The 14,477-nt window shown below is 45.8% G+C and overlaps 1 protein-coding gene across 1 annotated transcript in view; it reads left to right on the top strand.

Annotated features, from left to right (window-relative positions):
- adgrl1a (adhesion G protein-coupled receptor L1a) overlaps positions 1-14,477 on the top strand; it is a 90,850-nt gene that overhangs the window by 55,601 nt on the left and 20,772 nt on the right. The window contains 5 exon segments of the mRNA XM_056407378.1: positions 9,110-9,317; positions 9,544-9,808; positions 11,023-11,350; positions 12,400-12,693; positions 14,021-14,124. Coding sequence (XP_056263353.1) covers positions 9,110-9,317; positions 9,544-9,808; positions 11,023-11,350; positions 12,400-12,693; positions 14,021-14,124 — 1,199 coding nt within the window.

Genomic DNA, 14,477 nt, shown 5'->3' with positions numbered 1-14,477 from the left:
ACCACAATGAACATAACAACCACAGCTCGCTCCTTCCTCCCTTCTCCTCCTCCCTTGTCTCCCTTCCTCCCCCCATATCCCCTCCTAACCCAGCACCTTGTGTTGTGGTCATGTTTGATGTTGGTATCCTTCCCCTTTCTTTCTCGTTCTGTAATCGCCTCCTCTGCCCTTTTCTTTCTATCTTGCTTTAAACTATAACCAAAACTCTAAAATCCTTCTAGATTTCCTCCTTGATGACACCAGCCTGACCAACACGCACGCACGCACACATACACACACACACACACAAATACAAACACATCATGGGGGTCTATGAGAGATAAACGAGCGATTAACTTCATTCCTTTCCTTTACCAAGTACATCTCAGCCTAAATGTACTGACCACATACATTCATATCATCTCATGGATGGCAAATCTCTCCTCTCTTTTTCATGCCTTTCCAAAACTATCTCACAATGTTGCCTCACATACAACTGACAATTAACATTTCTCATTACATTTCAAGTATCTATCATCTCATTTTGCTATTGCGATTTATTTGTCCCTCCAGAGCTAAGAAAAAATGCTCTCATTACCCAGCTGCTCATTTTCTTCACACTGAATCCCCTCCCCTCTTGTTTTGGTTTCTCAGGACCGATTCAAAGTTTGTTATTGCTGTAATCTCGAAGCAAAACATTGTGTTAAGTTAACACAATAACTGGCCAAAGTTGCTCTCAGTATAATTTTACAGTATCCCATTTCCAGGTGCTTCAGTGTCCTTCTCTCATTCTGTCTTGCTCTTCCTTTTTCAATTAATCACACTTCCATCTAACTCCTATTATTTCACTGTCTCCTTACTTCTTATTTGTCTCAGTTTCTCATCCTCCTCTTCTCTTGCTCTCTCTCTCTCGTCTTCCTCTGATTGGTTTATCTCTCAGATCACATCTGGCCATCACAAGCAGCTGCAGGCTCTCTTGAGCATCTTTTACACTCCTTCTCCCTCTCTTTCTACAGTTTGTCTCTGCTCTCTTTATTGCACATGCACTGTGAACTTGTGCCCCCCCCCACACAAACACACACAAACACACACACTCACCCAATACCCATCCACATCAGTCAATTCCTCCTGTTTTCTTATGTGTTCAATGAGGCTCCGGAGGGGGAGGAGAGGGGATGGGATGGGGGAGGGAGGTGTATCCCCTGCAGGGAGTGCTCCAGCTTCTCATAATGGCCTCTGATACAGGCAGGCCTCGCCACAAGCACTCCTAAAGAGCCCCAATCAGCATGGCCAGGCACCCCAATCACTAGCTTCTTAAAGAGGAGAGATAGAGCTGACCCATTGCCACGGTCAGGGTGAGAGTAGTGGCCATCACTGCCAGTCCCAATGAGCCTTAAGTCCCTCTCTCGGGTCCTCACCCTCCTCAACTCTCTCTGAACCCCCCTACTTACATCTGTCTCAGCCTCAGCCATTTCCCTGTCTGGCCCCATGGCTGGATCCATCCGTTGGAGGATTTAACTCATAGATAGAGGTTGCCATTAACGGTTTATGGACCCCTTCGTCTGTTGTCGTGTCCATTTTCATTAACATCTCACATTTTTTCCCACCGCAAGCAGTCATTTTAGCTCACTCCCCCTGCTTGCGGTGGAATAGCAAGCTACAAAACCATCCTCCTGCTCCTGCTTCCACCTCACCCAACTAGTTATTTTCATTTACTCTCCCTCCCACTAACACTGAGATGAAAACCCCTCTCTAATGTCTGCACTTACCCACCTAAATACACTTCTCCTCTCCGTTTATGGCTGAATTAACATTCCAGGCCTGTGTCTTGTCCGTGTCTGTCAAATTAATCCTCACTGATTGATTAGCTGATTGACAGATTGGGATTGGGATGACGTGCACCGTGCTGTGATGATGTCACATGCAGGAGATCCTGCTCAATGAATGTCCAACACTCTGTCAACCTACATACTGTTCGGCTATTTTAAGACCATGTCGGCGTCAGCCACCTCCCCTTCTTCCCATCACTCCCTCTGTCCCTTTTCTCACCCTTTTTGCTGACAGTCTAGCAGAGTGCACTACCCACATCATTACAGTATTTCATTTATCACTGCTGACAGGACCAAACGAGTGTCCGCTATATTTTTCTCACCTCCAGTCTGTTTGCTTCCAAAGAAAAAGGGACAAAACGAGGAGGGAAGAGGGGCTTACAAGGACAGAGCCATTGCTCAAAAAAAATGCTCTCTACCTGTGATTTTTGGAAAAGTGAGAGGGAATGAGTGAAAAACAACTGCAATCGTGCGACAGAAAAACACAAAGAGATCGCCGCAAATGGAAAACGAGAGGGAGAGCGGTAGCAATGGAGACGATGAGTCAGGCAGAATCACCTCATTAGAGATGACCCACCACACACAAGCATAGTCATGTGACCGAGGCAGTGCAGACACCCTGTTTAGTGGCACAGGGAGATAGGGAAGAGTGCGGGGATCGACTACATGCAGCAGTTATTGCATTATTAGAGCCAAATAACAGGGAGGTGAGTGAGTGAGGCAGGTGGACATGAATATGAATCTCAGCACCTTTAGCACCTTCGGGAGGCCAGATTTAGATTAGGATCGTGCAGGGCGGTGGCAGTCCAGGCTATGCTCGGCGAACAGTCAGTAGTCTATCGTGTACAACTCCCCCCCCCATGTCGCTTACTGTATCTGCAGCCATGTCCAGACCAACTTTCCTGTCAATCAGTGTCAGCTTCAGTCCAACGCAGATAAGACTTTGCTCTCAATGGACGTTATCTCTAGCTGTGCCAGCTTTTGGTATCAGTGAAGGGTATTCTCTGGGGTGAATGTTTGGGTTGATAAAGGTGCCGGTTTGACACCTGCCTGTTCCACTGTCTGGAGCAGGGGCGGCTTGTCCATAAGGGCGATTGGGGCGACGCACTGCCTCGGGGGAAAAGAAAAAAGTCGCATTCTACCACTAGACGTCTGCTCTGCCTCTGTATGTCATTGTCCAATCAGGTAACAGTCATTCAGCCAGCCTAAAGTCGTGCTTCAAATGGCCCCGCCCCCCCTTGACTGGGCGAAAAATGAAAAAAAAAAAGACCCTCCCCTCCTCCATTGATAAAATTAATTTTTTTTTTTTAAACAGAGCTCTCAATTCATTCTCTTCTATTCTGGGGAGGACTCGCCCTCCAGGTCTTGTCATCAGTAATCGACGTACGTCAAAACGCGTATACAGCTTCAGACACAGAGGCGTATTCAGTCGGCCCAGGCAGGCAACAACAGCGATTCAATTCTTTCTTTCTTGAAAGAGACCTTTCGGTCGGCGTAACAATGAAGACACATCGGCAACAATAGAAGTAGGACCTCCTAGAGCAGTGGTCGCCAACACGTCGATCGGTCGACCTCGGAGATGTTCCCTGTCGCTCTCCAAAATAAAATGAAGATAAAATCAGAAACACATTGTTCCTCATTCTCGAACAAAAAAACGTTTTCTTCCTGACTGGAAGATGGACGTCAGAAAAGATCTCCGCCTGATGTTAAAGAACGCCTGGTGGGTTCTCTGACAGTGTTGTCAGTGTTGCTCTCCACAAGAGGAAGAGGTAGGACAGACAGTGAGCGCAGGAAATGCAGAAAGAGACTTTATTCACAACTCCACATATTACACACGGTCAAAGTACACCGACATAAAACTAAGTCATGAATAAATAAATGTTGAAATGCCTGTACCTTAATGTAAATGTTTACGTTACGGTATTTACAAGTTGTGCCTGCGCATGCGCGACAGCCGAGATTCTTGGCGACTTGCCAGGTCTTACCTCCGTGAGTTGGGTTTTCTGCTGTTGTCCTTCAAAACAAAAGCTCAACATTTAGCTTTTTCTTGTCTGGTGGAGCAATCTGGTTTACTTGAAAGTGATTGCAATTGTATTTCTTCTATTATTTGAAAAAGCACAGATGCAGGAATCACAAATGGGGATCTCATATTTATTATTATTATAATTATTTAAATATTGTTGAAAAAAATCACCAAATCAAAGACCAGGAGCTGGATTACTGACAGACAGCTCACAGACGGCGTCAGACTGTCTGTCTGTTTATGAACTAACTACAAGCTCACAGACAGAGTTCAGTCACAGTCGTCACACTGACTGGAGTCACATGACTTGATGGCATTGTTAGACAGCTGTCTGAAGTTCTGTGGTTTTGGGAGGGTTAATCATTAACAAAAAAATTGCCCCCCCTGAGAATTTTTTCAGGAGCCGCCACTGGTCTGGAGTGTGTGTGTGTGTGTGTGTGTGTGTGTGTGTGTGTGCGTGCTTGCGTTTGCGCATTGCCCAAGAGTCTGTGTGTCCTCAGGGAGTGTGTCCGTCTTTGCATGGCTGTTTGTCCTCTATTGTGTTTTTACTCCCATGACTTGACCCCCTGGGATACTAAAAGGAAGCAGAAACACAATGGGAACCCCTTTCGGCGCTCTCCTTATTTCTATATTCTCTCTGTCTCTCTCACTTTATGTCAATCCTCAGCAGATGAACTCACTCCTAATTCTCATTTCACAGGAAATAACCTATGTACTCTTCCTTACCTCACTCCTCTCGCTCTCTTCTTGTTTGCACACACAGAAGACACTCAAATCCTTTTTCCACTTTTTTTCTTGTATCTCTCTGCCTTTCTGTCTTACTGAACTGCACACAGGCATGCCTACACACACACACACACACACACACACACACACACACACACACCTACACCCACGCTGCTGAATGCACATCAACATACCATCAGGAGACCCACTGCACACTCATGCACACACACGAGCCCTTAAAGCCCATTAACTGTCCCGCATGGACACAGGGGTACCGTGCCATGCTCCACTCTGCCCCCTGCTGCCTACGTACTGCACCTGCCAGTAACAGGTGTAGGATTCAATTAGAGCAGCATGCTCTCAGCAGTCAGTCCTGTGAGCAGGCCATGTTTGTGAACTGGGAAAAGGCCTAGCCCAGCAGAGCTCTCAGATCCCTGTAGCAAAAGTATAACAACAATAAAAAAAACATGACCACGCTCCTTTAGAAACAGCTGCCAGCCATTGGCAGGGGGTATTTAGATCATCAAAGTCTTACATTAACCATCACCATGGCGCTGTCACATCAAACATAAAAACACCATGGATCGCAGACAACCAAAATGAAAAGTCTAAATTTAGCCTAAAGCTGTCAGCGTGCACTTTTAATTGCGTTACCAGTCGATCACAAATTGCAGCGAGTCACTAATGGGAGATATTTACTGTCATTTTCTGAAAAGTACGAGCACTTTAATAATTTTGTACTGCAGCCTCATATTGACAAGTAACAGCTGACCTGTGCCTGGGTAGGGGATTATGGAGATAAATAGTCAATTATTACAGCAGTATTTCCCTGTATGTGTGGCAGTAATTGGCATGCTAGAGTATGATAGCTACAGCCTGGGTTTTAATCCCTGATAAGGTACGTTTTATTAGCCATCTGGCTAGTTGTTGGGGTAAAGAATTGCTGTGTTTGCGCTGCCTAATGTCTTTACTGACTGCAAGAATTCTATCTGCACCAAAACCGGAATTAATCTATTAATCTAACTATCTCACATAATCCCAGATGGCCCTCACTCCAGCTAACCTGCTCTAGCCAGACTAGGATAATGCCTAATCTCAAGATGTACGCCTAATGTTTAATGCCTGTTGCCCAATACCTAATTCATAATAGTGGTCATAATAGCCTTTTGTACTATCGTCTCTACTGTTAGGGTTTGCCTGCTCCGGCTTACCACTTCTATCATCGGCCTTCACAGCTAGCAGGAGAGAGAGAACGAGGCAGAGTGAAGCGGACACAGATAGTGCTGGTAAACAGAGAAGCAGCCGGGAAGGCTGGGGATCGCAGGTCAGAGTTAATGAAGCCCCCCTAGGCAGGGTTTGCAGGGTGTGAAGTGTGGCCACTGTCTCGGTTTGGCCTGTGTGTCTGTATGTGTGTTTGTGTGTGTGTGTGTGTGTGTGTGTGTGTTTACAGTACAGCTTGGAGGCCCCTGATGAGCTCCTTTTGACAGCGTCCCACCCAACGCTCGGTTCATTAGAATAAACCGAGGCTCGCTGATCGGCAGCCAGCAGGGATTGTATGGGAGAGGAGGGTGAGAGAGGAGCATGTAGGAGGAGGAGGAGGAGGAGGAGGAGGTCCGTGACAGTTGGTCTATGCTGTGCCGCAGTGTTGTTGTGACGATGAACCCTATTTAGGACAGGGCTAGAAGGTTAGGTGCAATACAATTTAGGGGGGAGATAGATAGATTGTAGTGCATTCTTGTCTCTTCCTCACACGTTTTTTAGCCAATCAAGACACAGAACATTATGCCTCTTCCTCTAAAGCTCCAGATCAGATCCTAAACTATTATTATTGTTTATAAATATCAATAATAATAATATTAAAAGAAGTGTATAAAAAAACACTTGTATATTTACAATGTTTGTTTTCTTCTATTGAGCAATGATAATTAAGGTCCAGCCATCAGTCCAGTGGCATATGCAGACAGTATGTTTCTGCCCTTTACTGTACTGTACTCAGGACTCATCCCATCATCACAGGGCTGGAAACATCTTCCAGGATGAAAATATGCAAAAAAGTATGCGATGAAATTGACTGCACATTTTGTGTAGCTTGCAGTTGTTCTTAAACCTCCTTGAAAACATAAACACACACACAGTAGGCTACATTGACCTGTGACCTTCTGACACTCGCGCAGCATTAGGGGGTTTAACCCAGGTCAATGAGGTACACATGCAACTATTCATTTTAAAGTCCCCAGTTAGCTAGCCACTCGGCAGTCAAGGTTTGCATTGACAGTGATTGAGACGACAATATCGTGGAGCTAACTATTGGGTGTCAAAACTCAGCAACAGCTCAAAGCATGTTAAGCCTACTAATGTTGACTTATTTACTTCTTTGCTCCTCTTTATCCCCGAAGGGTAATAAGTATGCAGGGAGAGTCCTCCTTCACATTTTGTCCTTGGCAACAAGCTGCATCTCTCCCCATGACAAGAGCATCATGTACAACTTAAAGACCAGCGAGCAGGGCCACTTCGAGCTTTTTCGGGGTAGAAGATTATGTCTCTTTGTCCTTTATTCTACCTTGAGAGTGTTCCTGGCTTTGTTTATGGGTCACCTACCTACATGCCGCTGCATTGCTTTCTGCATGCCGTTTATTTCTCTATTTACAGTAGCATTGTACTTTTGTGTCCTACTTTTAGTGGTTGTTTTTTACCATCCTTTAGTATTCTCCTCGGATAATAGCTCACCCTTTACAGCCTATATTTGAAATGCTATGGAGCACAACTTCAGATTTTTGTTTTTTGCAGTGAACTTCGGATTAATAAACATGTCAAAAGTATTCGAATTGGCATAGACGTAAATCAAGAAAAGCATTGTTTAGCTGTGTGAAAGTGCCATATTTAACCATTGCTCCCACCATTATTTCATGTTCATATTAGCAAAGCAAACACCTGAGGCATTCCTGCTTTCATGGGAGCATTTCGGCTCGACAATGGAGCATGACAAGCCTCCTCCCTGTGAAGCGTTTGTCTTCAGACTGTTTGTTTATGCCTGAGCTTGATTAGATGCCTGTTTGGCTGCTGGTCTCAATCCCTGTTGGACCCCCTTAGACAGAACAGGCTGATTCCTAAGTGGCCCAGCACCACAGATCACCAGCCACTAACAACAACAGCAGCAGCACGACAGGCAGCGGAAAGAGAAAGCTGGATTTCCAGAAGCCTGAAGCTGCTCCATTTCTCTATTATGATTCACCTCCTGCTCCGGAATACATGCAGTATTCAAGGCAGTTTGAGCGCTCACTGATCCATCACTCTAACATTCAATGTGTGACAGCGTATGCATGCTTTTGCATGCATGCCGTGTGCTATTCGTGTGTACTTGTGTGTGTGTGTGTGTGTGTCTGTGTGTGTGTGTCTGTGTCTATGCATCTGTGTGTGCTGTATGTCGTCTGTGTCCTATTGCCCCTGCAGTGTCCAATTAGTTCAGAGATACGTTCAATCATGTGGTGACCAGCAGGTGTCTGGTTCTGTCGCAACCCAATGCCAGAGAGCCACATATATAAATTGGCAGAGGAGATGTGGGGACTCCTCTTTCTCTCTCTCTCTCTCTCTATTGCCGCTACCACTGTGATGTCAGAGTGGTGAGGATGCCAGCAGCGTTCCTCATATATCACCTGACGTGCCCAGTGTTTCCCAGGGCACTCTCTCTGTCAGGCAGGGACACAGTGCGTCCGCCAGCCAATTTGCACCAGTCCCCAGTGGATGACCTCCACCTGCCTAAAGTAGACATCCTCTGTGTGTTCCTGTTTGGTATACAGATTGTGTGTCGGGGTTCCCATGGATTTGTGTGTGTGCATCTGTTTCCGTTCGGAGTGCGGGCTGTTGTTTGTGTCTGAATGTGTGTGTGTGTGTCGGTGTCGGTGTGTGTGTGTGGGTGTGTGTGTGTGTGTGGAGGAAGAGGAGGCCTGGCCAACCTCTCATCTTTACCCTGGGATGCTTTTTTCTTTGAGGCATTACACTTGACTGAGAGCCAACATTTGAGTCCTAATAAAACAAGCTGCACATTTACCGTTTTACCACCCTGTAGCCGAGCAAAGCCTTTGAAATAGAAAATGCACAATCAAATAAAAAGTAGGCCAAGATAAATTAAATTAGGGACTACAACTAAGCCGCAGCTCTAGCCAGAAATCTTTAATTTATCATATTCAGACGCTTTCCGACCACAATGCTGATGTTCTACAAATGAGCCTTTATTTGTTCCTTCATTTTAAATCTGATATTGTATCTCCCCACTCCACACTCTTGCCTCTAACAATTATTCTTCTCCAACTCTTTGTCTCCTTTTCAATCCTCAACTTACTTGTATCTACTCACATCTTCGTTCTGTCTCTTACGTGTCTTTCTCTTCTATTCTATACTTTATGGTCTTTGGCTATTTCCCATGTCCTCTATCCCTCCCCTGCCATCTCCATGATATCTTTCACTAATACAATGCTTTGTTTTCATTTTCTATCTCTTTTCCTTTGTTCCTCTTTCTGCTCCTCTCTGCTGCGACACGCCTCCCCTGCTCCAGTCTTTGTCTGTCCGGGTAAGCTGCTGCGGCTTCAGGCGGCCAGCTCTTTGCAGGAGACGGAGCACCAGGCCGGGGCGTGGTGTAAGGACCCGCTGCAGTCTGGGGACCGCCTGTACGTCATGCCCTGGACCCCCTATCGAACTGACATGCTGTTCGAGTACGCTTCCTGGGAAGACTTCAAACAGAACCGAGCAACCACCACCTACAAGTAAGGGCGCCTCCCCCTGCCCTGGATAATCAAGGAGCATTTGTTTCTGTATTGATTTATTGGCTTTTGATGTGGATATAAATGGTGATGGCAGAATGCTCCCACTGTGGCGTCGACTTGCTCACAGTGTGGCCATCGTGTAGGATTGTGTCATGACACTCATGCCGAGGTGATGAATGGACTTCTCCTCGATTCCTGCTTCGCTCATGTGACTCTCTCCCAACAGGTTGCCCAACAGAGTTGACGGCACAGGGTTTGTGGTGTACGATGGTGCAGTGTTTTACAACAAAGAACGCACACGAAACATTGTCAAGTACGACCTACGGACGCGCATCAAGAGCGGCGAGGCCATCATCACAAACGCCAACTACCACGACACCTCACCCTACCGCTGGGGAGGGAAATCGGACATTGACCTGGCTGTGGATGAGAACGGCCTCTGGGTGATCTACGCCACGGAGGCCAACAATGGACGACTGGTAGTCAGCCAGGTGGGAGAGCAGCGTTGCACAGAAGAGAGGATGAGATGAGATGTGGATTATATCTTAATCTCATCTGACTAGTCAGGCGGAAGGTCATATGTCACACGTGAATGACTTACTATCGAGATTACATGAGATGGAAAGAGTCACGTGAAGTGATCTGCAAAAGGCTGGGCCTCATTTAAAATCCCCTCATATACAAATATTTTAATATATGATGTGCAGCTCCACAACTAGTTTCTTTATGGCTGAAAACATTGTAATCAGTCAGATTTAATGACTTAAAATGGGACATGTTGAGTGTGGGTTTTCTTCCTCCCAAAGACATGCAGCTTGGGTTAATTGATGACTCTAAATTGCCCGTCGGTGTAAATGTGTTAATGGTAGTCTGTCTTTGTGTCAGCCAGTGATATCATGGGGATAGGCGGTTAAAGATAATGGACATGTTTGTATAGAAATAGTTTTGAGTCATATATTATGTACACCGTTTTAAACAAATCAGATTCCTTTACCCTGCTTACTTGATAAACTCGAAAAACACAATCCATCTCTGTGAACTTTGGGACATTTAGATTTTAATACAAGGTTCTTTGTTTCTTTACAAACAAAACTGCAATCAGCCAGCAAGTTTCCACACAAACAGAGTTTGAATTAATGTGTTGCTCGGATAGACAGGTCCCATTTATAATCACGATCTTTGACCTAACCATGAAATTGTTTTTCTAACCGTATAAGTTTTGCTATCCATCTACGATATCAAAACGCTGCATGAGCTATGAGGGTGTAGATTGGAATAATGGCGCAACAAAGTATTGAAAAAGGAAGTGATCACTTTCCTCATTAAGGAATTGTTTTGGTCCTGGGGAGTTGTTTTCTACTCAGAGTGCAACAAACACCTGGAAGTCCCGATTCCCCCTCTGCATTTCATCATCAGCATATTGAGTTGAAGCAGCTTTGCATTAAAGCAAAGAAAAATATCTTCACCAAAGCCAAAGATGAAGGTATCATTACTTTTTGAATATCTGTAAAAAACTGAAAATGGCAAAAATCTAATGCAAAAAGACTTGCTCTTTTCGTCGTGAAGGTATTTAACTTTTATGATCTCTAAAGCTGAGAAACTGAATTAAAAAGTAAAACCCCCACACCCAAACCAAACTGCTTCTTCAAGCTTCGCCCTATGATCCTTTATACAATAAGCCTTGGCCCTTCTCCTTTGCCTACAGGTGAACCCTTACACGCTGCGTTTTGAAGGCACCTGGGAGACCAGCTTTGACAAGAGGATGGCGTCCAATGCCTTCATGGCGTGTGGTGTGCTCTACGCCGTGCGGTCCGTCTACCAGGACGATGACAGCGAAGCAGGCGGCGACCTGATGATGTACTCCTACAATACCAACCGAGCCCGCGAGGAGCCCGTCAACATCCCTTTCCCCAACCCCTATCAGTACATCTCCTCTGTGGACTACAACCCTCGAGACAACCAGCTTTATGTCTGGAACAACTATCATGTGCTGCGCTACCCGCTGGAGTTTGGCCCACCAGACCCCACCACGGGTAAGACGTGACCCCACTGAGAACACGCAGAAACACAGTACGTAGAGAAGCACAGCAGCTGTGATACCGACACCACAGGAGCACTTCATTTGATGCCCCGTGATGTGAGAGTCCCACTGGCTAGCTAATTCACAATGCACATCGCTCATTCAGCAGCGACTGCAGATAACATCGTCCCCTGACCCACGGTGGGTTATGCTCTTGCAATGACTGGATTTCTTTTGTCATTATTTTATTTTCATATGACATGAAATCTTGAAGAACCTTTATTAGTGTTTGGTAAACAAAAGATGCTTTTTTCTTGACCTGGGCTCATGCAGAATGTGTTCCTCGGATAGCAAATCATTATATCCCCAGCCATAGTTACAGTAAAGAGCAGCCTCTCAGGTTTGACTGCGACAGCGCTTCATTATCAACTTCTCTATTTCATGGATAATGAAAAAGTCATTCTGAAACAATAAATTGGAGGATAAAACGAGGACACCTCACTGCTTTCTGGCAGGTCATCAATATGAGAGGGAAGTTTGGATGTATTGTAGGCCGAGATCTGAGCCGCATAAAGGCCTGCAGCTCGTATAAGGCCCAGAGAGAGAAGAGGCAGACACAGGCAGCAACTTTCAGTTCTGCGTTTGATCAGCAAGGATTTTGTAGTTGGGATGTGTTGCTTTTATCTTTGCATTAGGTTTGGTTGTTAGTGATGGTGACTTCTCTGATACATTTGATCAATTATTTACTTCTCCCTTTCTTGAGATGGTGCGTTCTCTGCACCTCCTCCCCAGCTTCTCTCATCTCTCTGGAAAGAAGGCTTTGAGAGGCTAAAAAAAAATTGTATCACCCCAATTATTGTCACGCGCACTTTTGAACTCAACTTCTGGGAGACATCTTAAATTCACATCCATATGTCCTTCACTCTCTTGATATCTGTTGGCTTTTGATGCTTTTTAACAAATCTCTTACATCCTTAAATAACTCTGTCTTCACTCACTCTGGTTCTCATTTGTGGCCTCTAACTGGTTTGTTCTCTGTGCACTACTCTTGGATTACCTCAGGCCCTCTCACCCCCCCCCAAGAGACCACCACTCCTCCAGCCCGGCCCTTCATCTCCAGTGCCAGCCCCTCTACCGCCCGCCCTCTGGCCCCCACCTCACGCCCAATCGGCTCCATCAACAAGCACCCTGATCTTCGCCCAATCACAGCCACTGTGCCTGTCACTCGCCGGCCAGCTCGCCCTCCTCAAGGCCCGGAGAACCATATCTGTGATGCCAAGCTGGTCCGCGGTGTCCGGTGGCCCACCACGCAGCGAGGAGAAACAGTAGACCGCCCATGTCCCAAAGGGTCTCTAGGTGAGGACGTCTATATGTGTATATTATTTTAACTGGTGTGCATTTTTTTCCTCTCCATTAAACAATCGTCATCATCATGTCAGAGTGTACTCCCAGGGCATGTTTTTGTATGCATGGAATACATCTCTCAGCATGTGCCCAAGTGATCAGCATGTTTGTGCGCTCACAGTTGTTTTTTTCCACTGTTGTCCTCTTCTGTCCCCGCGTGGGTCCCACCAGTGGGCACAGTCCCAGAGGACTCGCAGATGAAAGCCCGTCCTCCACATATGAAAGGCTCATCTCCCACAGAAACAGCTGATTGGATGTGGCAAATAATGAAATGAAATGCTAGAGAACACAGGTTTTTACCTACCTTCATGCTAGTTTCTATACTTCTTAACATGCAGCAATCTAAAAGACGTCTCCCTCCGTCTCCCTCTCCAACGCCTTTCCCTTTTTCTATATGTTCTCTCTGTGAAAAACAGTAACGTTGTATTAGCAGCTGGCTTCATTGCACCATATTGGCAGAGCACTAATATCTGAGGTCGCTGGAGGAGAGTATAGAGAAAAGCAGGAGAGAGTAGAAAACAAAAGCCAATGAGAGAGAGAGAGAGAGAGAAGAAGAGGGCGTTGTGAAATGCAATGCCACATCTGCTCTGATCCCTCTCCAACTGTGAGGCGTTGCTGTGTTGTCTGTCATCTCTGCTCTACTGTTGTGCTTTTATCTCTCTCTCTCTCTCTCTCTTTCTGTGGTCTTTCATCTCCTCGTTTCCCAGACTTGTCTTTGTGACATGACGTTGGTTATTTGTTTTAGCAGCAGTATATAGAGCCTTCTCTGGTTTTATCTCTGCGTGGTGTCCTTTCTCTGAACCCACGGAACACGAAAAACCAGGCTGGAAATGAGAGTTGGTGGAAGGTGCTTTACTTAAGGTGTTTTGATTTGACAGTGAGGTATGATACCTGATGTGTGTGTGCGCACAGTAAATGCCATGTCGTACAACTGCATGTATTTCTTTTAAACCGTTCCTTTTCGTGCATGAAGCCCCGTTCCGCCCCCTTACTTTCTCACTGCTCTACACTCCATTACTGAACCATTTCCACTTGTGACCCATTTTTACTCTTCCTCCTTCCTCCTTTCTTAACTTCTCATCTTCAAACACTTTGACTATTGCATTTTTAAAATTCATTTCCTTCCGTTTTGACTGGACAGAGAAAGATAATTCCATCACACTTTTTTTGTGCTCATTCCTCTCCTCCACACTTTCCTTTTTAATTGCAGAAACCTAACGCTTATTATCTCTCCATTACTTCCCGCTCCTCTGTTTCCGCTCCCTCTGCTCGTCTCCAGGCATCGCTTCGTTCCAGTGCATGGTGGAGCAGGTCATGTGGAACCCGCGGGGTCCTGACCTGAGTAACTGCACCTCCCCGTGGGTCAACCAGGTGGCCCAGAAGGTGAGACCTGGAGCATACCCCCTGGCCACGGGTCTGTCCCCTTCCTCTGCCCCACCGCCCTGACCCTCCTCCCTGTCCACCGCCACACAAACATTAACATATCTCCAAGGCTGGCCTGATTAAAACACAGACTCTTTTTCAACTGGCCCTTCATTACGAGGCATATGCTCTTGATACTTAATTAACCCTCCTCTTTCCATAATATACTTTAATCACAGTTGGTTAAATGATTTTTGAAAAATCAGGCTTATGGCCCCGGAGCCTGATCAGTGCTCTGCCGCTTCAATTTCTCCACCATCGCCTCATATGATGCATTATACCTGTGCAGAAGCTGAACTTCATGATTTGACCTC

The sequence above is a fragment of the Pseudoliparis swirei genome, chromosome 23 (assembly GCF_029220125.1).
Source record: "Pseudoliparis swirei isolate HS2019 ecotype Mariana Trench chromosome 23, NWPU_hadal_v1, whole genome shotgun sequence".
Classification (NCBI taxonomy): Eukaryota; Metazoa; Chordata; class Actinopteri; order Perciformes; family Liparidae; genus Pseudoliparis; species Pseudoliparis swirei.
Note: the sequence above shows the minus strand (reverse complement) of the source record. Positions and strands in the feature narration are given on the sequence as shown.